The 24,995-nt window shown below is 38.0% G+C and overlaps 1 protein-coding gene across 1 annotated transcript; it reads left to right on the plus strand.

Moving 5' to 3' along the window:
• Positions 1-132: 132 nt before the first annotated feature.
• On the plus strand, positions 133-13,230 carry LOC139604163 (interleukin-5 receptor subunit alpha-like). Its single transcript, XM_071455203.1, has 10 exons — positions 133-235; positions 573-727; positions 862-1,009; positions 1,561-1,669; positions 1,758-1,945; positions 3,981-4,117; positions 5,584-5,728; positions 9,558-9,645; positions 10,822-10,909; positions 13,108-13,230. The coding sequence occupies exons 1-10, from the start codon at positions 133-135 to the stop codon at positions 13,228-13,230; spliced, it is 1,284 nt and encodes a 427-aa protein (XP_071311304.1).
• The last annotated feature ends 11,765 nt before the right edge of the window (positions 13,231-24,995 follow it).

A 24,995-nucleotide genomic window follows, 5' to 3' on the forward strand; every position in this document is an offset into this window, starting at 1 on the left:
AGCATCTAGGTGACCCTTTCCTAATATTTCACAGGTGCAAAATGAAAACATCATGTTCTAACTACTTTTTCAACCAAGTTTATAACTAAAGACTCTCCAGTTCCCTCAGACCTGTGGCCCAAAACATTTGCTATGGCACATGTGACAGTCATTCGTGTCCTGCTGATATTAAGCTTTTTCCAACATAAGAAACTGTTTTCCACAATCCTGGCAAGTGGAAAAGAAGACATAAAGGGTAAGTAGGCTATTAACAGTTCATCCTATGTTAACCTTCCCAGATCTCCAATCTGAACCTGTCAAGGCACTTTCTATGGCCCGTAGGGAGAAACAGAGACCTGCAGTAGGAGAGGTGTTCAAGACAGGCAAAAGTGAATCAATTAATTTTGAGAGCTGCAAAGAGCAGCATGATTCAAATTGCTGAAAGTCATATTCAGCCAAGCTCAGAAATTCCTTCTCCATGCAAGAACAGAAGTCCTGGTAGAGCTACTGGGCATGCAAGCCTTGCTGAGAAACAATTCCTTAGTGTACACAGTGGGGGATCCTCTCTCTATGTAATATCATTGTAATTGCAGATGCACTTAGGCTGCATAATGTTATGTGGGCCACCAAGGATGATTCAAGAGTTATTTTGTCCTGGGACAATAACCTGACAAAAGAAGAAACCAAGAAATACACCGTGAAGTATATTTTGAGTTATAAGTTCTTCAATACCACTAAGGAAAGGAAAGTAAGTCCTTCAGAAGTTGCACATAGTGTAAAGTGAAATAATATATCATATTATTCTGTAGATAAGTTTGCATAATTTCCCTTTCAATACTTAGAACTGTCTACCTTCACGGAGTTTCTTCTTCCCCCTCCTAGGAAAGACTGCAAGAGAAGGAAAAGAAAATACATCTTCAATTACACTCTGGTTTTAATGCTAAAGTTAAGACACAACTTTTTGCAAAAGAAAGAGAAGACATAATTAAGGAGAGTGACTGGACAGAACTTACTTACAAGGCACCTCCAGGTCAGCTATTTCCTGCTTGTTGTTAGGATATCCAAGCATTTATGATAATTTCCTGTCTTGGAGAATTTCTGAAATCTCATTATTATCTTCTGCTATTTTTTATGTTTTTGTTCAGATATGTTAAGAATATGGTTCATAATACCTTGAGATATTGCAGAATTATTTCCTTTATTAGATATGTTCAGATTCAGAAAACTCCAGCTCTGCTGAGCAAGATGTCAGTATGACCCAAACACTCTTTTCATTTCCCTAGCAACTCATGTATCATAAAGATTGCCTTCTGTATCACATGATTTCAGCAATTCTTAAAAGATCAGAGATTTTAATTTGTTTTTAAGTGGGTCAGTAAGGCTTTGGTGTCAGTAGTAGATGTGCTTCCCAATTTTCACAGTCTACAAAGCAGAAAGGCCTATTTTTTCTCAGATAGTACTTTTTCATGCTTCTAGAAATAAGCCAATATAATGGGTTTGTAAAGGCAACCATCATGTTGTTATTAGGAAATCAATGTACAATCAACATGACTCTTTCTTTTTACCATTTCTTTGTTGCAGTTTACATTCAGAATCTTTCATGCATCATATATAACATTTCTTTTTTCAATTGCACCTGGCACATCAAAGCAGAAGCTCCTGAAGATATCCAGGTCTTTACCTCATACAGGTAAAGGATGTTTAGCAAAATAAGTATGAAACCATGATTTTGGACCTAAGTCTTTGATTTTAAAAAGTCTTATATTTCCTTCTCACAGACATGTAGGAAAGGTTTTTGCATGCCAGCAATATATAAAAAATGTAAGGAAGAAAAATATTGGATGCTATATGAAAGAAATACATTTCCAACCATCAAGGAAAATAAATTTAAATATAACTGTGAGAAATTTGAGAAATAGTTCAAGAGGACTGTCTTATTTCAAAGCTTTCACACCTCAGAAAATAGGTAAATATTGTCTATTATTGTATATTATGAAAATTTTATTTATTGGTTACTTCACGAAAAGCAAAAAAGGAAATAGGTGTGACATAGTCATAATATTAATTCTTACTATTTAGGCATTCATCTTAGTGTGAATGTTGCACAATGATAAAACAAAATGGATTAGGGCTGAAGTATTTTTAAATTTTTTTGTCTGATTTAATAACATTGTTTATCTATAATTTTAATTAAAAGAAAAGATAGGCTAATGTGAGGAAACAATTTATAAGCATTGCACCCTTGTTTCTCCATTTTTTTCTTTTCTATCCTTTTTTTATAATGCTGAGCAAGTGTGATTAAGAAAAAGAACAGAAATAGTCACAAGTCTCACTTATAACCTGAATTTAAGAACATGAATATTCTCAAACATTAGTAGAATTTTTATTTATTTTTTAAGTTAAAAATATCTTGGCAGTTATTTTTAATTATCAACAGTTTTGAATGATCATATAAAATTACTTTTCCTAACTTCTCTGGGAAGTTTGAATTAATCTCATGGGTAAGAAATTCACCTGAAATTTAGCAAAGATTGCAGATTCAAATGCCTTTTAAGTCTTTAACATGTTGATTGTCTTCCAGACCTGTAACCTGGGAATCAGTCATAGCTCAAGGGATGATAAAAATTTAATTTAAAACTCTAAATATTTATTCTGAGTTAGATCTCATCTAACCTTTTCTAAGACATTAAAATTTTTTGCTTTACCTAAAGCTTTTCACTGCTTTTCACTGCAATCAGAGCCAGCTATAATCTGACATATGACAAAAGGATGAAATGAAATTGCTGCCTATTCTTGACATCCTTACAGAAGGGAGAATGGTCTGGCAGCAGTATTTTAGAGACTAAACATAAAACCCCTGCTTCTTCCTCTTCTCATGGCTCATGTCTCTTTAGGGCTCATGGTGTGCCCCCACCCTCAAAGGCTGCTAGAGCAAGCACAGGAGCTGCAGGGACCCGCTCTGCTGCCACTCACCCTCTCTGGCTTTTCTCAGAGAGCAGCCCTGTCATCCCCAGACCTCAGCGACCCTGTCTGCAGAAGCTTGCCATGCACTTCTGCCTCTGCTGGGAGGGATTTTTCAGAAAATTCCAGCTGGAGTTCTTCCTTTCATAGAAATCCAGCAGCAGCTGAGAAGGACTGAGAATGCCTGGGTACTGAGCACACACTCAGCAGCAGTGCTCTAACACTTGCCATGCTAAAGAATAACTATAGGCTTGCTTATATGAGTCCAGATATAAGGTGAATATATACATGAGCTGAAATCCTGGGGACTCAAATGTCCAATACTGTACTTCCTCCACAGCAAGTGCTTGCTTGCTCCTCTACAGTAGAGAGAAAGAGAGATATTTCTTAGGCATCTGCAGAAATGTTCACGTATTGAATCAGACAATTCTCTGGGCAACAGGTTGTTCTGGGAAATTGTGGATGCCCCATCCCTGGAAGTGTTCAAGGACATGTTCAATGGAGGTTTGAGCGACCTGCTGTAATGGGAGGTGGCCCTGTCCATGCAGGGGGTTTGGAACTAGGTAGTCCTTAAGGCCCCTTAAAACCCAAACCCTTCTAAGATTCTATGAAGCCTTTATAAGTGTCCCCTCTGTAACCCCTCTTTGAGACATGAAATTCCATTTTTTAAAAGTAATAATACAAGGACTGAGGGTATACAAAACACATGTATCCTACAAGACGTGGAGCCAGTAGCAGCCTCAAGGTCTCCTCAACACCAACACTGACTCTGGAGAGGGCCTTCTTCTCCTTCCCTCTTTCTGCCTTTCCTAGAAAGATACATGGGAAACTCCAACTACGTCCCTTTATTTTGAGGTACTTACTGAACTGCAATTTCAAAGAAAATGTGTCACTCGCTAGAATGTCCTTGGGCGTGGTAAACTCCATAACACTCAGCTGTGTATTTTAAGGACTGATGTACTTTCATTTGTTTTACATCTGTATCAATACAAGAAAAAGCATGAGGTACAGAAGGTCTCTCTGCACTCTTTATTTTTCAGAAAAGCTGAACCCGCCAATCAACGTCTCAGTTTCCCTTGAAAACAAAAGTATTAAAATTCATTGGAAACCTCCACCTACTATTGGTTCAGCAAGGAAGAAGTGTTTTTTGTACCAAGTGAAAATAACAGATCATAAGGTAATCAACTTCCACAAAAACAAGGCATCCCTCAAACTTAACAGAATTTAATCTCAAACAAACTTTAAAGAAATCCCATTATCTTTAATAAACAATACAATTTGTCTTTCTGAGAAAAATGAAAAATCAATACATTTTATGAAATCTTTCAGAGTCAGGCTTGCATTGAAGTGAAGGAGTTTTTGTCTTCTATATTAAATTTGAATTGTACACTATTATCACATAGACTGTATTGACTTTTTTTGTTATAGAAAAAGAATATTGTCTGAAAGCTAGGAAAGGTTGTCAAGTACCATGGAAAACAAGATTAGACTTTGAAATTCTGGTTAAGTCTGAAATCAACAAGCCAAATCTCAGTAATAAGGAAAATCCTATGATTAGGAAATTCAGGTCAAATATGTCAACACAAAACAAGCAATTAAAATATAGGAGTTATCACAGAAGAAAGAAGGCCTGTGGATTGCATTGAACCACAAACTAAGTCAACCATTTTGTGTTAGGCAAAGGTCAAATGTTATTTAAGTGTATATGACCAGCATGTCACATGTAAGATGCAGGTTGTGACTAACTTGCCCGTCTAGATGCTGGGTTTCCCCTGAAGTTTCATATTGTGCTTTGGGTACCACAAAATATTAATAGACACCAGAACTGGAAAAGCCTTAAAGGGAAGAGAAAGAACTGACACGGTGCACAGAGTCAAATCCACACCACATCAGTCAGTATGAAGAGAACAGATCATGCTTTCCTAACAACAAGGAAGCAAAGATTCCATGTTTCTCCTTGTATGAGATTCATACTTTCTACTTCTTTGCAGCCTTTTAACATCACTTTTAACTTCTATAAGCAAGAGTTTTCTCTCTTTCTTATTACTTCTAAAATTTCTAACATTGTTTATTTATAGAAGTTTGCTTCAGTATTTAAAAGTGATTAGGGATTGTTTAAAGATCCCTCTTCTTTAAATTCCACCACTCCATGTTTGGGCTTGATCTGTTGAAGTGATGTTCTTTTTTTTTTTTCATAGGCACAATTAAAGATATTTCAGGATAGCCACAAAAACAATGGATATTCTTCAGGTGAAAAATGAAAGATTTTATTCTAACAGAGAAGCAAGTGTAGCAGACTACCCACACCAAAATCTTGAAACTTGCAGTTCCATAGTTACTGTGTTTATCCTATATGTGGTGTGATAAAAAATGAAAGGGGAATCAGTGTTTTCAAATTCCTAATGTCCTGCCATAAATGATACCTCCTTGTATCTTATCAGTTCCAGTCTCTTTTCATGTTCAGTTCTGAGTTTTAACACACATCAGATGAGAGTCAATTGTATCTGGACATAAGAACTTGTTCTGAAAATCTCTTCCTACTAGTTAGAGATGTAAATAGTAGTATTTGACATCCCTAGTTTATATCTGTTTGAACTGCAATGCAAAATATTTTAAAACAATCCCCTAAACCTCTCTTGATAGATTGCAAATGTCACTGCAGAGAACTATAAGTATCCATTTCATAAGCCAGCAAAAAGATGTGCAGCACAAGTGAGGGTAAAGAAAGAGATTTGCATAGCAAACAAGATCTGGAGTGAGTGGAGTGAACCGGTGTTTATTCATGATGGTAAGTTAGGTACTTACTACTCATTACTCTTTTCATGGGTTATGTTATTACCATTCAATATATTTACTTCATTATTGCCTCTTTTCTGCTCCAGGCTGGTGTTGGGGCAAAACTGTACCTGAGTGTCCATGTCACACACCAGGCTCACACAGCTCTGCTGTAGGGAAGCAGAGTCCTTAGTCTGAGTTCTAATTCCCTGCTTTTTACAGAACTGTTGTCCTGACTCTTGACAGCCTTTAGGAAATAATAATGGTTAGCAGCTGACTAGGGCCTTACACCGTCATCCCTCCACCTTGTTGCCTTGCCCTGCAAAGGACAGCCCACACATGTCTAAAAATACTTTCAACTGGAGTTAGTAAGCCAAGAAATCCACAAAAGTCCTACCATTCATCAAACCATATGGTCTTTAAGGACTAAGTCCAAAATGTCCCTTATTACACTGATGGAATAATTTCTTATCTGACAGTGATAGGAAATGGTTTAGCTCTTATTTAAATGTATGTGCTCTGGCCCCAACATTTCACTCGAGCACAAAGTAAACAAGAGCATTGCAAAAACAAAGTAAACAAAAGTATTGCAGTACTTTTCCTTCAACCTCTATAAAGAAAACCCCTAACACTGGTGTACTTTCCATGATGAGAAAAATGTCTCCACATGCAGAAGCTTTCTACCATCAGCGTAGGCAGAGGGGAAGTAGTACAGTGGTGTGAGGCTGTATTTATACAGAAAAACTTGTGTGTCAGCATGCAAAAAAAAAAGTACAGTACTATGGGTAGTAAAACAAAACAAGGTGAGTGTCATTATTTAATAAAACAGACTGTATTTTGGAATATGTCCTATTGATCTTTGAGCTTCAAATCCCTATTTTTCTGAGGACAGGAAATGCCAGGTGAGATGTTATTTTTTTGAAATAGGTTGAACGTAAATTCAGTTATAGAGTTTACTGGATACTGGATTCCTGCTCTATCAGATGCCTTATTGTATCCCACTGGTCTGCTGAAACCTTTTTTGGCCTAAATTCCTCCATTTAATTTCAAAAGCATTCCACTTGTGAAATATCTGGAGAGAGAAACCTTAATTGCCCTTTATTTTCATTGTGGTGAAGGAGAGAAATTTTCAGGCCATAAGAGTCTTGAATTCCTCTTTAGAGATTCTCCTTTCTTCTCACTAAAGACAGAGAGAGTCTAAGACCACTGCATGGCCTAGGAGGGGTCAGCCCAGTCTGGCATCAGGCTGCCACATCTGATGTGTAGATAGGGGAAATCAGAAGAGGCCCTCTGGGAGGAGGCATGTAGATTTATTTGGTCCCTGCCAGCCTTTCAGCAGAAGAAGGAAATGGAGTTGAGCAGTCACCCATTCTGGTTCCAGCTTACCAAACCTTTCTCTCAGCATCTGCAGTCTCCTTTAGCTGTTTTCAACACTGCTGCTTTCCCAGCTTCCTTCACAGCTGTTGCTGAGGTTTGAGAATCACAGCATGTTTTCTCCACTTCAGAAAAGTTTATGATGGACAAGACCCCCATGGCACATGAGCTGTAATATCTGCATGTGTTCAGTGCAGCAGGATGATTTATCCTGGAGCATGCTGCACATGTGGTGCAGCATTTCCCCTCCTTCCCTCCTTCCTACTCAGAAAGGATCAGTGGTTTTTATAAAATTAATATATGCAGTTATTCCATTGGAGGGTCAGGTGCTCAGCCAAATCTCTTTACATACCTCCTTTCATGCTAAGACAAATTTTTCTGTCCATTTTACTTTGTATTCTGTGGAAATTATTCTATCTGTTTCTAATTGGAAAGATGTATAAATGGACATTATGAAAGTAACCTGAAAAAATCACATCCATTCAATATTTTTGTTTTGAAATATGTCTATTTTTCTGGTGTTACAGGATCTCTTTCTACTGAAATTCTTGAAGAAGCATGGCATGACCTGCTTTCTGTTTGTTTCTCCTTGACATTCTACTGTTTCATCTAGGAAATGTGCAACATTTCTTTAAGAATGCATTTTAAAAAGGCATTTTAGCCTTAATTTAAAAAAAACCCCTTCATTTAAAAAAAAGCCGAAACATCAAAATGAAATAACATAATTCAAAACATAACTAAAATATTTGTTCTGAAATGTTCCTTTGACATGAAAAGAATTTGCTAATTTTCTCATGAGGAAAACATTAATTCTCCTTTGGAATTAGCATATGCCCTCGAAAAAAACCTTCACAATTTAACCTGAACTGAGCTGTTTACTATAAAAACTTTCTGCTAAAAAAAGAAATGTTTAATCAGCTTTATTCTTATGTAGAAACTTGAAATAATTGGTCTAATTTTTAGAGCTGATGAGCATTCAGAGATCACTTTGAAGTTTGTAGTAAATCAGAAGTGCTCTGCATTTTTGCAAACCAAGCCACTAGTTTTGGTTTCAAAGTTCTGTTATTTCTGACAAACTTAAAGCATTTGCATCTGAAAAAAAAAACAACAAAAAACAAAACACCATGAAATGGTCTACCCAAAAGAATATATGTGCTTTTTCTTGCTGCTCTCCAAAGTGCAAGAAGTAAGAAAGCAGGAGAAGCAAACCCCTTTGTGGTTCAGTTGATGATAAGAACAGGACTTCCTCTTCTCCTGGGTGTGTGCACGATGTAGGGTTAGCAGAATGATGCAGAGAAATTACCACAAACTAAAAAAAATTCTACTACACAGTCCAGAGGTGGTTCAGAATAAGTTTTCTGAGCCTTCACCTCAGACAGCAAGAAGAAAGTAACTTCCTTTTCATCTTAAAGTGAATAAAGAGTAGTTTTGTACCTAAAGAAGATAAGGCATATTCTTATAAATTCTGCCCACAAGTTTCTGAGTGCTTTTCTTGGTTTCATATGAAATTTGTGGGAATAAATGGGTTCAAACTCAGAACTTTCATTCTTTTATACTTTGATTTTTAATCTAGATTGATCCTAACACCACTGGTTAACTGGCCTCAGACTATAAATATTTTAAGAACTGTCCTTGCCTGTTTTTCTTCAAAATACTTAGTTAAAACTAGTCCAAACTAATTGTGGTTCTGAAGCTAGATATTAAACAAGAAATAAAATTTCCCGGAAATAATTTCTGAGTCAACCAAATACATTGCTATTTTGGGTATTTTGGAGGAAGAAATGCCAGGTACAGAGTAGTAGTATTTGTTGAACAATAAAAATATGTATTGATGCCATTTCTTTAGGACTATGCCAAGCAGGGTTAAAAAGGTAAGTATAATAGAAACCAAATGCTGCTGCTAGAATCAAAAAGAATATTTTGCTTGACAAAATGCTTTTATTTCCATCTTGCCTTAAATCAGTTACAGCTGTGAAGTGGTGAGGAGGCAGAAGAGGGGGACCCATGGTGTGTGGAGATGGGAGGTAGCAGCAGTAGGAGCTCAGGAGCAGCAGCAGAAACACCAAGAGCAGATGGACAGAGGGTTTCAGGTCCAGAGGAGTCAAGGCTGTGTGGAAATACCCAGTGGCAGGACAGGCCATGCCCAGGATATGAGAGCAGAATTCCAGGAAAAGGAGGCAATGGAAGGAAGCAAGAGGAAGTGCTGGTCAAAGACAGCAGCAAGGCTGAGGGCTAGAAGGATGAAGTGGAGGAAGGAACAGTGCTGAAGTCAGAAGCCCTTTTCCCCTAAAAAAGTCTCCAGGAAATATTTCTTTAAATCTGTGACAGTTCAGGAATAGCAGAAATAGAGCAATATTTATCAGTCCATATGCAATTCATCAATTTATTAACTATCCTAGCCTCTCCCATATAATTAACATTACTTTTCCCTTTTTCTTTTTCTTTTTCCTTTTCCTTTTTTTTTTAAGAAAAGACAGTGGATATCCTATTGTTAAGCCTCACATTATTTTGTCTTCTGGTTTTCCTTGGAGGTCTGCTGATATATGCATGTAGAAGGTAGTGTACATTTTTGATGATTGTATAAATTTCTGGTGGAAGAGGGGTCAGGATGAGAGTAAACCATACAATGGATAAAAGTCAAACACAGATTTTCTCAAGAAGCAGTTAATTGTTCCTTTCCAACTATTGTTCTAACAAACTAGTGCTTGATGTTATGACCTAGTGTAAGATACTGACACCTGTAATTCTTCTCTTACAGCTCCTACCACAGTCCCCCACAGATCCAGTCTCACACTCTACTCTCTGATGTATTTCTGCAACTATAAATGACATTTTTAATCTTACTCTGACAACTGCCACTCTATCTTCAGTGTGACTCTACTCCATGCTTTCACAGATTCTGCATTCAAGGCCACCTCTATTAATCAGGCCAGAGATGAACTTCATGTCATGCTGTCCAATTTCATTTCATAATCCATGGGTGTTATGACAGTAGTCATTCACTCTAAACTAGACTTTACTAGAAATAAAAAAGGGAAGTCAGGCTGGTGGAATGAATTTCCTTTGCTGTACTATTAATACCAATAGTAGAGCAAAGGGTTAGTAGTGGCCCTGCACCCACCAGCAGTTAATGCTGCTAACTCTCTCTATGCCACTACTTTTCTGCCTGGCAACATAGCTTCCCTATTGACAGCTGCCAGTGGCAGCAAAGGCTTTCTTGAACTGAGAAATAAACCTGTCCAGGATAGGATGATGACTCAAGATACCTTAGTATTTGGAAGGTGCAGTATGTAAGTAGAGCTTCTATAAAAGTAAACTTATTATTTAATTAGTGACTAATCGTTATTCCTGATTTTTATAAAAGAAATTATCAATTTTTAACTATGTAAAGAGTACATAGGAATAATTTTTTAAGCTACAGACACAGTAGCATGCCACAAGTTCTCACTTTGCTTGGAAATACTATTTGTGTAGAAATCATAGGTTTTTTTATATATATCCAGTCCTTTTAAAACTCTTGCAGGTTAAAAACCAGTTAGGCTAAAGAAGAGCTAGTGAAAATGTTGAAAAAAGTGTCTACAGTGAAAAGAAAGAAAAAAATGTTTAAATGGCTTTAGAAATAGTAGATGCCTGTCTTGGAATTGGAATATAAAGTACAAATATATATTATATTAACATCTGATCTGTTCCTGCAGACAAGAATAGTAGCGTGCCTGTATCACTGTCTTGCAGGTACAGATGCCTGGAAGTTTTAACCACACCTGTTCCTCATCCTTCAAATAATATCAAAGCGTGGTTAGCAGATGAGACTCACCACCAGGTAGGGTGTCTTGTTTCTCTTTTTTCTCTCACCACACTGACACGCATGACATTACTTGCAATTGGATAGTACAGCATTGCATTTAGAGCAGCATCTAATTAAAACAAAACAAAATAAAATAAAACAAAACAAAAAAAACAAAAAAAGAGGGAAAAGGTATGTACAGCATTTGTTGTGAGAACGGAATACCTTGTGGAGGTTACAGGACTGATGTCAGTAGACAGGATGGAGAAAATCCCCAGGGGACTGAAATGTCCCTTGTGCTCCAAGGTGTTTCAGCATATCCACACTCAGTGGAACAACATTTTAAGGAGTGATCACCGTGAGTCCCTAAGGAATAGTCATTATGGGATGTTATACATGTAAGCATGTCAGCCAGCTATCAAGGGGAACTTTTTGTGGTGATCTGGAAGTCATTGGCTCTGCAGTAGCAAATGTGCAGATTCTTCTAGCAGGAAGGAGGAGGCTGCACAATGCACGCAATGTAATCTACCACAGCTGTGCCCCTGCTTCAGGACAAAGCCACAAGCAGAGGTGTTTACTTTGGAAGAGCTGATGCACTGTGAGCTCAGGTGCTTGCTTATCTCATGCCACATTACAAGTCTTTAGTCAACTTGGCAAAACAAGGGCTAAATATTTACAGTATTTGGAGACTGTTGTTTATGGAGCTCCTTGGCTTGCACATTCAGTGTTTCTCATTGCTGTCACTGTGTGAGTTGCAAGGAAAAATGTGCTAGTCAGGCCATAGTTTAGATCTGTGTAACTCCAGAAAAGCAACACAGTGAACTGTGTGCTAGAAGGGACAGTAAGATTACTTCTTACCTGAGAAGGTAACACATGAGAAGGCACAGGTGTGCCCAAATTATGATTTTTTGGTGGAAAGCACCATTGAAAAAGGAAACTGTAATGAGGATTTTCTCTGATCTGTGTGCTCAAAATATTTGTTCAGAGCCTCTGCAGGATTTCTATAAATTTTACTCTATCCTGCCATATTATTATACTTACACTGCAATATCAAAATCTAGTAGAGCATTCAGCAATTTAACTAGTAATTTCCAGTGTGTTTCCTTATGCTGTTTTCTTTCCCAAGAGAAAGATGTATGCCTTCCAATACTGTGGTTTGGGGCATTTTTTAATAATATACCTACATCATTGACAGTAACCACGATCATCTCAATCCAGGAATCATAATTTGAGTTGTGAGACAAGAGGAATGGGTTGTTTTGTTTAATCTTATCTTCTGAAAATGAATTTATGGGGAAAATTATGTGCATATTCTATATAATCAAATGACAAATTGAAAGATTGAAGTGTTTTGAACTTGCCCCTGGAGTTCATTCCACAAGCCTTGGGCTGGGTCCCAGAGCAGACTGTGCTCCTCCTCTTCACTGCACTCATCTTCTCAGAAAAGCTCAAGAGGTCCAGAACTGGCCTGAGGCCAAGTCTCATATTCTCAGGATTCAGAATAATTTCTATGGCACTTCTGGTCAATATAATTTGACCAAATTGGATGCTAAAAGTGCCATGTTGACCCTGAGCTCAGCTGGTTAAAGAGTATATTTATCACCTCTTCTGTGCTGAAGTCCTTCTCACCCATTTTTACCAGTAATTGTGAACAAATTAATTGATAATACCCATTGTGGCTATGAATATGGGCTAGAAGAACAAAGAATCATAACCATCAGCTTTATATTCTGTATCACCCTTCATGTTAGAACTGTGTAAACTGCTATGTAGGGGTCTTTGTATTCAAAATATAATCACCAAAAAACTATATTTAATGTTGCTGATATTGAAAGAATTTATTTCTGCCCCTTAACTATTACAAACACTGAATAAACCTTTGACAGAAGACTTCAGCATAGCTGGGGAGTTACTGTCTGCATGATAGCAACAAATTACTGAGACAACACTGTGGTCTTTTGATTCAAGAAATTGTTGATGGCACAATGGTCATATCAGCCTGGAGAGTGAAAAGAAATAAAATTAAGGCTCAGAACAACTAAGTAAGTTTGCCTGTGAGTAACTTGTAGATTGAGAGAGTAATTAATATAATCTTTGTATTCCAGTTCAACAGAGTAAGCAGTATGTCCTAATCCCAGATATATGCCAAATAAGTTGAGTGCTTGTAGAAATGCACAGAATTTTGAATACCAGTGAATGTGCATTTTGTGCATAATGTAATTTTTATCCAACAGCAACATATGTCAATGCCGATGGAGATGAACTCAGAGGTTACTCTGGGAACACCAGAAGAGAGGAGAGATGAGAACATTCGACTGCAGAAATGTTTGAAGGAATTCGTGTTAGAAGACCTATAGAGATGACATGCCTTTTTTATCTGCATGCAAGTGTACCTTCCCATGAGGTGGACAATATTCCAACAGATCAAACAGCTGATATAGGAGTTTGTCTGAGCCAAATAACTTCTGCTCTGACAACATGCAACTCTTAAAATTAGCTTTGGATCACAGACACAAAACAGTATCTTGTAGTTTGTCTCTAAAAAAACTGATCTTCAGACCAGTAAAATTAGAGCATCTCAGAAAACATGAACTAATATTGAGGTCCACTTGGGTTAAAATGAAATTAATGTTTCATAATGCTACAATGGCTTCCAAGCCCTGTCTGCTAGATCAAGACTTTTTGAAGATTGGCTGTTCATACAAATCTCGTACTATCTATTCAACATCTGATTGAAGTGGTCATGAGAAATGGTGGAAGCAGTAAAGGTTTCTGGAAACAGCAAGAGTATCTCACAAGTGATTTCTAAAACTCCAAACAAAACAAAATATTCCTTTCTGAGTCACTGCATTGTGTAAACACGCATCAACCAGAAAGGAGAGATATGTGTGAAGACAAGGTCTTTTAATGTTGTGGACTTTGCAGTTGGTAAAATAAGTAAAGTAAGTAAAACAAGAAAACTTTAGACAAGACAAAGAAAACAAAGTTTTCTGCTGTATTGTGATTTTTAAAGTAAGTTTAATTCAGAGAAGTTGTAAGTTCAGAACTGACCATTTTTGCTATTTATTTTTCCCTGTCCTATCAAAGAATATTTCCTACTGATTCCATGACGTGATGACCTATGCTAGTCCATTTTCATGTATACAATCAGAGCAGATTATTCCAACTCTTAGCTGGGAGTGTGTTTATTTGACTAGAAGAGAATGAAATGATTTTGCAAGAAAGGGCAAGCACTTTTCTGAAAGTGGGAAATACAAATGAATAATGGACATAATTTTCTGGAAGGTTTGGAAGATACCTAAAAATTACTTGCTTTCATTACTGGTAATATTTTTCCATGTAAGCATAATATTGATTGGAACAAATAACAATATAAAAATTTTGTTTGTGCTTTTGAAATATAAAGTTTCTAGGATATACTTTGGTGCTGAGTCTTGATTCACCTAAATGTGCTTTTTGTTTTGGTAAAAAGTCCACAATGGATATTACACTGTTTCTCCTTTATTATTAAGAATGGCTGGTGACAAGTGGAAAGCTCAGTTTAGAAATTTCTGAACAACAAAAGGACTATAAATGACTTCTTTTGCTGTAAGATCAGTTAATGACCTCAAAAGAACAATCAGCTTTAGAAGGTAATGTGACATTTCCTATTGTACTTTTCACAGAAGATAAGGGTGTTCTTACCTTTGGACACCAGTGCTCTCCCCTCCACACCCGTCAGTCTGAAGCCCACACAAATCATCAGGCAGAAATAAATTGTGGGTATCAGGTACTGAGTCAAGCTTCAGAGAGACAACTCCTGGAGTGTCTCCTCTGTCTTGAGAGCTGAGGGGAAAGCCCTCAGTCAACATAGCAACTTTTCTTTTGGATGATCAGACACCATCTCTGTGGGTAGGCAATACAATTTATCCCATGGTCCAATGTTCAGACATGTTTTCTCAAGAAGAGGGGAAAGAACTCCTTCTTTCTGATAAAAATCATTAGAGGAAGCACTTAGAAAGCATCATGAACTTATAGATTCCTTTCTTGGTGAGGATATAGGATGCATAAAATGAAAAAAAATCACAATATAAGTGAGGTAAGAGGGGTAGATGAGAACTACGCTGGCCACTCACATCTGGAACGCAGACTTCATAGAGTGAAATCAGGCCACAATGAATATTATATTGTTCATTATAATATATATTTTTATACATATATTTTATATAGTTTTGGCTTGCAGTGCTTGAAGTCCTAAAGCAGTGCCAGGATTTAAAATAAGACAGAGAATATAAAGATAAAAGGAATTTTATTATTTTATCTGAAAATAGAAGAATTAAATAGAATTTTTTCTGATTAAAATTGCTTTTTTTACAAGAGACCTTGGTCAATACACAGAGCTTGCCCACATGAACATGACAGCCTCCAGAGACACATCACATAAAACATTATGATAATATCAGTTGTATTGAAAATTAATCCTAAAGTGCAAATTTGATAAAACAAAATCCATGATCTGGAACTTTCCAAGAAATGTTTGACCAGCGTATTCCCAAATGGTATAACTTTTCCTTAAAATAAAATATTATTCTAAAGAAATCCAACACATCTTGTCCAATAGTGGATTAATCTGCAATACATACATAAAGAAAGGTAATGATCTGAGAGCAAAAATTGTATATTGCTGGCATTAAGCACCTCAGTCTATACAAAATACTCAGCAAGTTTACTGACAACACTAAGAGAAGTGGTATGGTTGACATGTCTGAGGGACAGGATGCCATCAGGAAGGACTTGGTCAAGCTCTAGCATCTGGCCTATGGGAATGTCATGAGGCTTAAGAAGGCCAACTACAGCAGGGATGTGATTTTCCCCCTCCACTCCATTCCTGTGAGACCCTACCTGAAGTCCCGTGTCCACTTCTGAAGCTCTCAGCACAGGAAAAACATGGACCTCTTGGAGCAGGCCCAGAGGAGAGCCACCAAAATGATCAGGGAGCTGAAGAACCTGTCCTAAGAAGGAAGACAAGCTGAGAGGGTTTGAGTTGTTCAGCCTGGGGAAGAGATGATTTCAGGGAAACCTTTTAGCACTTTCCAATACCTAAAGGGGGTGACCAGAGAGCTGAGGAGGGGCTTTTCACAAGAGCATGCTGTGGTAGGACAAGGGGGAATGGAGGTAGATTTAGATTAGCAGTTAGGAGGAAATCAGTGTGAACAACCAGTGGAACAGGCTACCCAGAGAGGTTGAGGGTGCCTCATCCCTGCTGGTGTTCAAGTCCAGGTGGGATGGGGCTTTGAGCAACCTGGTCTAGTGGAATGTGTCCTTCTCCATGGTGGGAGGGGGGTTGGAAGTAGATGGTCTTTAGGGGTCCTGTCCAATCCAAATTATTCTATGATTATCTGAAAATCCTACTCAGCTTGGCTTGCTTTCTCTTGTCAATGAAGCTCTTGCTTCATTGTGAATGAAGCTCTTGCTCCAGGTGAATGACACTCCTGTGTGTAAGATTTCACCTTCTGGATCTGAAGTGGGACCCGATGAGACACTGGGCAGTGCATTGCACATAGATTGCTCTTAATCTCCACTTATGCATGTACAGAGTCAAAAGCCCTTTGCTGAGGTCATAAAACCTGGTGATGTGTCATGGCTGTCTGGTTTTATGCTTTCAACTCCAAGTTCCCACTTCAGTAAAGGACATATAGCACACATGAACTCGGGTCCAGGAGCATTACTGAGTGTCCATGTTTCTTCCTGAACATCAGCGACTGTGTAGGTATCAGACACACCTTACTGAAGCTCCTTGAGGAAAAATAGCCCCTTCTCTTTGCTTATAAAGGAGAATAGTTTGAAGAGGATGATGGGAGTCAGCAAAGCAGCCTTGAGCCTCGGGACTCAGCACAAAGTCTCCTCTGGTTACCCAACACTGCTACCTGCTCTACAAACAACCTACTTCCAGTCAGAAATGTTCCTCAAGTTTTCAAAGCAAGTTTTTGGAGCAAGTCTGAGAGAATTAAAGAAATACACCTCTTTAAATGCACTGAGAGAATTAAAGAAATACACCTCTTGCTCTAACTTGAAGTCCTGTCCTTTAGTGACAAGATGCACTACAAGATACAAGATTCTAATTTTTGCTTCCTTAGGTTTAGGTATCTAATCAAACAGAACTGGCCATGGCTCTGGGATCTTGAGAGAAGATCTCCAGTAATCTCAGTCTAGAACAGGTGTCCAAGACAGGATGACCACCTCTTTCTTATTAGACACTAGATGATGATCAGACTCAGAGTACCTGCCCACATTTTCTTGACATAATTATTCTGCCTTTCTCTGCCCTAGTGAAAGGAGATATTTTGGCCAAAGAAGAGCTTGGCAGTTACAGCCTTTGCATTTGGCTGTACAACCAGCACAGTTTCCAGCACAGTTAAAGGTGTCATAGTTCATATATCATAATGTTTCAGACCAGCATTATTTAGCCAGCAATAGCAGTTTTGATCAGAAACATTCTTGTTCATGAGCAAGGACAGTGAAACTTGGGCCACAGTATTTAATCTGAAGCCTGGGTTCACAATTTTATTCTTATCACTATCAAGTAGAGAAGCTGGAGAATGCAATACTTAAATGCATCAAACACATGAAGAGCATGGGAATGTGAGGGTGTATGTATGTGGATACCCATGCATGGCCAAGGAAATGCTGTTTGTATGGAAAATGGCACCAATATTCTTTAGGACTAAGTGTATGGGCCATGTGGTGCTCTTACCATTCTGCCCTGCATTTCTCCATTGCAGATGTGCAAGTTATCTGCTGGCATTTGATTAGCCAGTGCCAGCTGACTGATAAAACTTGGTCTACTCACATTGAAAAGAACCAGATGGCTCCTACAAAGTAACTTTAAAGATAAAGGTGACATTGGGAGATAAAAATGCTTTGGTGACTGATGCAGCACAGGGTTGTGCTTAGAGTTGCATTACTGCATCTCGTCAGAATATCTCATCAGCCTATTTTTGGTAATCTCAGAAAAAATTCCAGGTCACAGCTTTGAATGCCAATTGCATATAAAGCCTGTCACCATGCTCTGGTTCTCCTGAAACCTGGCAGGTAATCAAACCCCTACCCATTGGATAAATAGAGAATATGACTTTGGTATTTAGTTCAGAAATACACTTAGAAATACACAGAAATACACAGAAATACACAGAACCAGCAAAGCAATTGACATCTTTGAGTAAAAACTACCACAGCTTTACTCAACTTTCCTCTTAATATTCTCTAATTTTGTAAATTTCTAAAGAAATCACAATCATATGTGTCTAGCTCCGCTGAAATCAAAACATGCAAGGATTAAAAAATACAAAGTGTAATAGATAGGCAAAGCAAGACATTCACAAAGAAGGAGAGAATAGATGAAAGTAGGGGGGAAGAATGAAAAGAATTACTATTCAAGACCATACAGCACTATTATTATGTTTTTATTAACTCACAAAATTAGTTTGGATTCAGCAAGCTATCACTTTGCATTCATACAGATGAAAAATAATTGCATTTTAAAGTTTGTTTTGGCTTCTGGCTGTCATTTGTTTTTTTTAAGCAATGACAAAAATGAGAAATAGGGTGATTATGTAAATATTCTAGACCACAATAGCTAACAAATATTCATTTCATGCTTGATTTTGTGCAGAAGGCTACTATGCAGGAAAACTTTTCTCTAGTTTTAAACTACTTGCTACAGGATATTGAAAATGTACTCAAAAGGAAACTTGACAAAACCATGAAAAAATATCCATCAAAGACTTTTTAGATACAATATCAGCTCATGTGGTTCTGACTCATGTGGTTATTTGTTCAAACCTTGCAAGACACAGGGAACATACTGCTGTCCTCTTGTTGCTTTCTCCCTGGGCTCCTGCTACAGGCACCCCCTGGGAGAAAATGGACCCCAGGTCAAGGCTGGAAATATCTTTGGAGCAGCTGGAGGAATGGCTGAGGCACTGTGTGTGCTTCCAGACTGAGGGATTAATGAGCTCACTGCTCATGTTGGAACCAAATATGCAACCTCTGTCTTCAGGAGAATAGCAAAACTTGTCACTCAGCTAACACCTGAACCCCAAAACCAGCAGAACTTTGTGGCTTCATAAAGTCTTCCAGTTCATCTCCACTAATGAACTTCATCTTCCAGGCAAACTTTATTTGCCTGGACTCTCAGTGATAATTTGGCAAGGGTCTTTATCCACTTGCATAATTTCAGTAGCATCTTGATTCACAAGCTTTTTTTATAGAAAAAAAAAAAGTTTTATTTAAAACACACAGGATGGAAAAGCTTTATCCCTGATCCCTTTTGGACATTTAATAAAAAGAAATAGTCATGTATATATCATGGCCTGTTTCAACATCTGGCAACAATAGAAAGAGAGGGACACAAGCAAAATTGTGCCCACTGTCTGCAGGTGGGGAGAATTTACAGTAACATATACTCATTATACTGTTAATACAATCAGCTTTGATTCATTGTAGATCTGCTCTGCTTTACTAAAGAATTTGGAAAGCATGAGGTCTTGAGGGTTATACAGAAATTGTAAATTATTTGCATCCTTATATCCTTCAATTTATTTTTTGTGAAAACCAGTAAAAAATAAAGTAAGAGAATACCTGTTTCATACATTGCACATATTTTGGGTTCCTTGAAATTGAAAATAGTATCTGTTATAGGAAAGGCCTGTGCTTGGTGAGAAGGCTAGTGCTGGTAATTTGAAACTAAGAGTCTTCAAGATAACTTGTTTGGGGATTTTTTCTTGTTCTCCTGCCCTATTTCTATCGCAGGGACTTGTAATAAAAGTGTTGATGAAACCACCTTCCTGCACTGCTGGGCTTTGTGGGAGCATGGACTTGCCAGGGCCACTCCACCAGTGAATGATAGGTTGCTTCCCTCCCAGCTCTAGAGCAATGGGTGAGATGTACCAGCACAGGGAGACTTGGGGTAGAGGCAGCACACTTCAGATGATTAAATTAGTGGAAACATGATGATCATCAGACCGTGGTGATTGTGGACTTAGTAAGACAGTATGTCATGTGGTCACTTTAAATGCTGCTTTTTGGAACATCTCAGCCCTTGACCTGGAGCAATGCTGATGAGGTGGTATTTTGAAACAAATGGGAGCCCTTCTTGCTAGAAATAAAAGTTTTTGGTTGCTTTTTGTGTGCGTATGTGTACATTTCTTTTTTAAGTGTGACTGGATTTTAAACACTAGGTGTCAGTCAGTCACCTCTCAAAGGCATGCTCTCAAGCTCTAGCACATTCATCTTTGGCAGAAAAAACTTTTAAAGAGATAATGTACAATAATGTACACATTAAATAATTACAATTGTGCCAATGTCAGGTGAGGCAGTTATTCTATAGGGCTGTTTAGACAGATCCCAGAGCCTGGAAATATAAAGAAAACCCTTTTGTAGAAAGAGCCTTGCACACTCTAGCCTTGAATACTCTGTTGTATTTGCACTGTCATGATAAAATACTCATTAATCTGTTGTCTAATGTTACAGGTGACCAATAAATTCCTCTTTCTTTCACCCATTCTATGTCAGCTTCTGTACCATTTCTAAAAAACTTGTGTTTCAAGAGAAACCATCCTGACCTGTGGAGGTTGCTCCCCACAGGGCATCATTGGTGTATACAAACTTATGTCTGCAGCAAAGCTGTTGTGACAGATGAAGGCTCTTTAAGAAAAATGCTTATGTTGCCAATAGTTTGAGTATTGCTCCTTTTGCCAGTTCAACAAACATTAAATTTTCACAGTGTCACACTGCAGCAAGAGCCACTGGACTCAATGGATCAGGCCTCTAAAACACCTCCACATTGAGAATCTCCAGTTTTGTGGATCTGGATTTTAGTGTTCTGGTACCTCAAGAGATGCTGATAACAGAGCTGCCTCTGTAGAGTAATGATATACAAAGGGAACTGTTTGTTTAAGCATGCTGTGTGACTACAGACATACTGCCTCAGGACCCAAACTCAAATGTCCTCACCCAGCTCCCAGCATGGATATCCAGGATATCTCTGCTGTGTGACTTGGGCACACATCCCTTTGGATTGCAACATGGGCCTGTCTCAAATGCTCACAGCTCCACTGCATGTCAGGACACTTATATCCTCTGGGTCATTCAAACAGTTTCTGCAATTTGACTTTGCAGGTATTGAGGTTTCTTATTAATCTCTTCAGCTACAGTTTGATTCAGTAATCTCAACAGTCCTCCAAAAATCTATTACCTATTCTTGAAACACATTTAAATGTCTTTCTTTCCTGGAATCATATATGTGTGTCATTTCAAATACTGAACTATTAAGACAATGCCACTGTGTAGCTTGAATGGAAACCTACTCTAGAGTTCATGAAGAAATGTATTTTATAATTATGATCTTTATTCTTTTACACATATATTTAAAATTACTGCATCTCTGCTGTGAGCCTCTGAGGAGGAATGCCTTTTATGATATACTGACTCCATAATACACAATTTTCTTCACCCAACCTGTGATATTCCAGGTGGCTAGGCTTATACTGATCTTGACTGTCTGATCCTGGAGTACTAAATGTTGGATTAGTGTAGCCCTCTCCATGTGCCAGTCCACAGATTCAAGGACCACTGAGGGCATTACATTAGAGAAGGCAGGTAACAACTTCGAGACTAAAAGAACAGAGCTGGATTTTTCAGCACTCTGTATTTTGTGAGAGAGTAAATCCATATGCAGGGCAAGAGAGCAGTTGCCTTTCAACCCACTCTTCACTCATCCTGACTGAGCACAGGTCACTGCAGAAGGCAAGGGGACTGGAGAACCAGCCTCTTTGATGTCTAGATCATCACTATGTTTGGGTCTTTTGTATTTTATTTAGTTTGTTTGATCTCACATCAGGGCTTTAGAATTTTTTTTTTCCTGGTGATAGAAAGAAGCAACAACAAATGAGTTCCTCATCTCTGTGCCTCTCATCCTACCATGATCACTTTCTTGTTCCCTTTACTTCAGGGTACTTTTGCAGCTCCACATCATCATGATGGCCACAGCAGCTCCTCAAATCAATGAAAGTTAAATATGTTTGTATGACAACTTTCTACCAAGATAAGAGCTGTCCTGTGTGGAGTAACAAGCAAACACCTATATCCAGATTAATTTCACTTAGGTAAGGTGCATCTGTTAGAAAATCAGAACACCCCCATATCCCATGGAGAAAGCAGACATCACCAAAGGATGGCTCATGCCACATGAGGATGGCTCTTTTCTTCTTTTCTCCCTGGATTTGCAAGACTTCACTCTTGCTCCTACTATTACTGCAAGACCTCTAGTTCAATACATAAACTCAGTTGAAAATAAATAAGGGAAAGGCACTAGTTAGTATATCAAACAGCATAAATAGAAAGCATAGTTAAAGTGTAGAAAATACAAAGATAGAGGAAACATTATAGTGATGAAGAAGGAAATGGCTCAGGTGCCCTCTGTCTTCAGACCTGTCTTCTTACCATATATACCCACCAGTTTTCCATTACTGTTATTTTTATAATTCTTTTGTGAACTTACAAGACTGATAACCAAAACCAAAAATGTCCTCCTGAGTGCTTAAAAGGGTCATTTATGACTCTGTCTGAAGTCAGTCCAGAGAAGTGGGTGAATTTTGATCTCATTTTCTGCTTGAAGCCTGAGACTGACCTGGTGTCACAAGGGTCGTCTTTGCCTTACTTGGAACCAGAGCATGTGCTACTAAGCTGATTTGACCTATGAGATCCAGTCATAAGCAAAAATTATATCCTTTCAAACTATCAACTGGATCTTTTGTTCCAAAATGGCTATGAAAAGCTCAATTTGGTGTTTTACTGCTGAAGTAGAGCAAAAGAGCTCTTCCATAACAAAAGAGCTCTTGCATTCTTTGCCTACGAGGACCCTCTCATGGCTATGAAGGTTGAATGAATTGGACTGTCACAGTCTGCCCCATCCCTTGATGACTACTCCTTTAATGTTTGTGAACACTGAATATTTATCAGTCTTTTACTTTCAGTCAAACTGTAGCTGAATCTGGCAAGTAAGATTAAGAAAAAAGAGGTGACTGAGAGACATAGGTCTGTATACACACAGAGCAGGATCAATCCAACTTCATTTACCTAATAAATCAGGCTCAAAGTTCTTGAGGACACACTACTATTCTGAAAAATGAAATTATCCAAATACTAAACACATGCATATAATCTGACCTGTAAATAGTCTGGTTATATTTATTTAACTCAATTAAATCAGTTTCATGCATACTAAGCAATCTCCAGCTAATGAGCTGATTGATACGTTTCATACTTTATAGCTTTGAAGAGTAAATTTTTCTTTTGTAATCAGTAAAGAATGAAACAATTTGCTGATTTTTTTCACTCTGTATAAGGTCTTTCCTTAAGTGATGCTGAGTGAAATGGCTCTCTGAGAAACAAAATCAATTGTTTTACAAGGCATCTAAAATGGGGAAATTGTCAAGGAAACCAAATGAGATAAACACTGAGCTGCTTGGAAATAACATGTTTTTTTAAAATATCTGTTTTAAAGAGCATGTAACTCATTACTGTGGTTCCACAAATCCTAAAGATGTGTTCAGCTTTGTCATTAAAATATAATTTTTGCACTTGTGCTGAATGCAAATCAAACAATTATGAAATCCTTATGAGGGCACACCAACCTTGCTCTCAAAGAAATTGATAGCAAAATTCTCACTGACTGCATGGAATTTCTTTATTCCATTGAAACACTGGGAAGTACACATAGTTCTTGAAGCAAGTCTGGCTGTTTAGCACAGCAAGGTAGAAATTGATATCAGAGTCCAGTCTCATCCACAGGAGGAGGGACAGGTAAGTGGCACTGGAGCATGACATCAGAATGAAGATATATTTTTTTGGCTAAAAAAGCCAGTATAATTGTGTACGCAGGAACTACTTCAAAACAAATCTGAAACTCTTGAAACAAATTTTAAATAATGCAGAATCACATAGTAGAATAGATTAAAGTATAGGAGTTTTAGTTATCTGGCTGAGGTTGGTTGTCTGGGGTTTTATTTCTGTTTTGTTGCTTTTTTTCCTCTTTTTTTCCAAAGCCAGATGATACGTGATATAAAGCAGCAATTTGATTTGTTGAATCATAACACAAACATCCTGTCATGACAAACTGATGGTCTATCTACTTTTTTCTGATGTTGTTGTATGAGTATGCTTTATTTTCTAGTTTTGAAGAACTCTTGGAATTACTGAGGTAAAAAACAGCAAATCAGAATGCATGATAATAACATTGTAAAACTTCAGGTTGTAACAGTGGTTCAAAAACTGACTGCAGGTTTGTTTGTCCATTCTAGAAGCACAAAATAGATCTATAAATTGAAAGGCAACAGAGGTAAAAGATGTGAAGCAGCTCGCACCGAGAAAGAGCTATGTGGCTTAGGATCCTTCAGCCTGGAACAGAATTAGTGGAAGGATGGTTATACTGGTTATAAACTAAACAACTGGTTATAAACCAAGCAAATCAGATACTTCTCTTCCAACAACATGCATTACTGATCATTAAAAACCTTTTCCAAGGAGTGCTATGGATGTTGATGGGCATGGGTTCAAAGGGTGATTCAAAAATCTCCTACAGTAAGCCTTAATTCAACTGTCAAACACACCTCTGTTACCCAACAAGCCACTGAGCTACTGTCCTGGTTTTGGCTGGGATAGGCTTATTTTTCTTCTTAGCCAACCAGAGAGGGGGAGGCTGCATGATACATTTCTTAGATGTTTGCTTTGGCTTTTCCAGGTATTTTTCCAGGTATGCCAGCTGGTTCAGCAGTGCCAGATGTGCTCCTCACCTGTACTGGGACCTCGGCTTTGGCATGGAGTTTTCCAGACCGGATATGGAGGGGCTAAAGATCTGCCCCATCTGCCTGGGGAGGAGTGGGCTTTTGGGAGACAAAGCCATGCTTTCCCTGAGAGGGAACAGAGAAGAGATTTGGAACAAAGATCCTACCTCTTTTTGCTTGTACACCTCTTGGCAAGAGATAGAAAATATACAGTCTTTGAAGTGTAGATAGGCTTATCACCTTTGATAGGAGTATGAGTAGGTGTGGCCTGTATCTTCTTCCGGGAACCTGTGCAATGA

This window comes from Agelaius tricolor, unplaced genomic scaffold, assembly GCF_023055355.1.
Source record: "Agelaius tricolor isolate 1412-34295 unplaced genomic scaffold, bAgeTri1.0.p SCAF_45, whole genome shotgun sequence".
NCBI lineage: Eukaryota > Metazoa > Chordata > Aves > Passeriformes > Icteridae > Agelaius > Agelaius tricolor.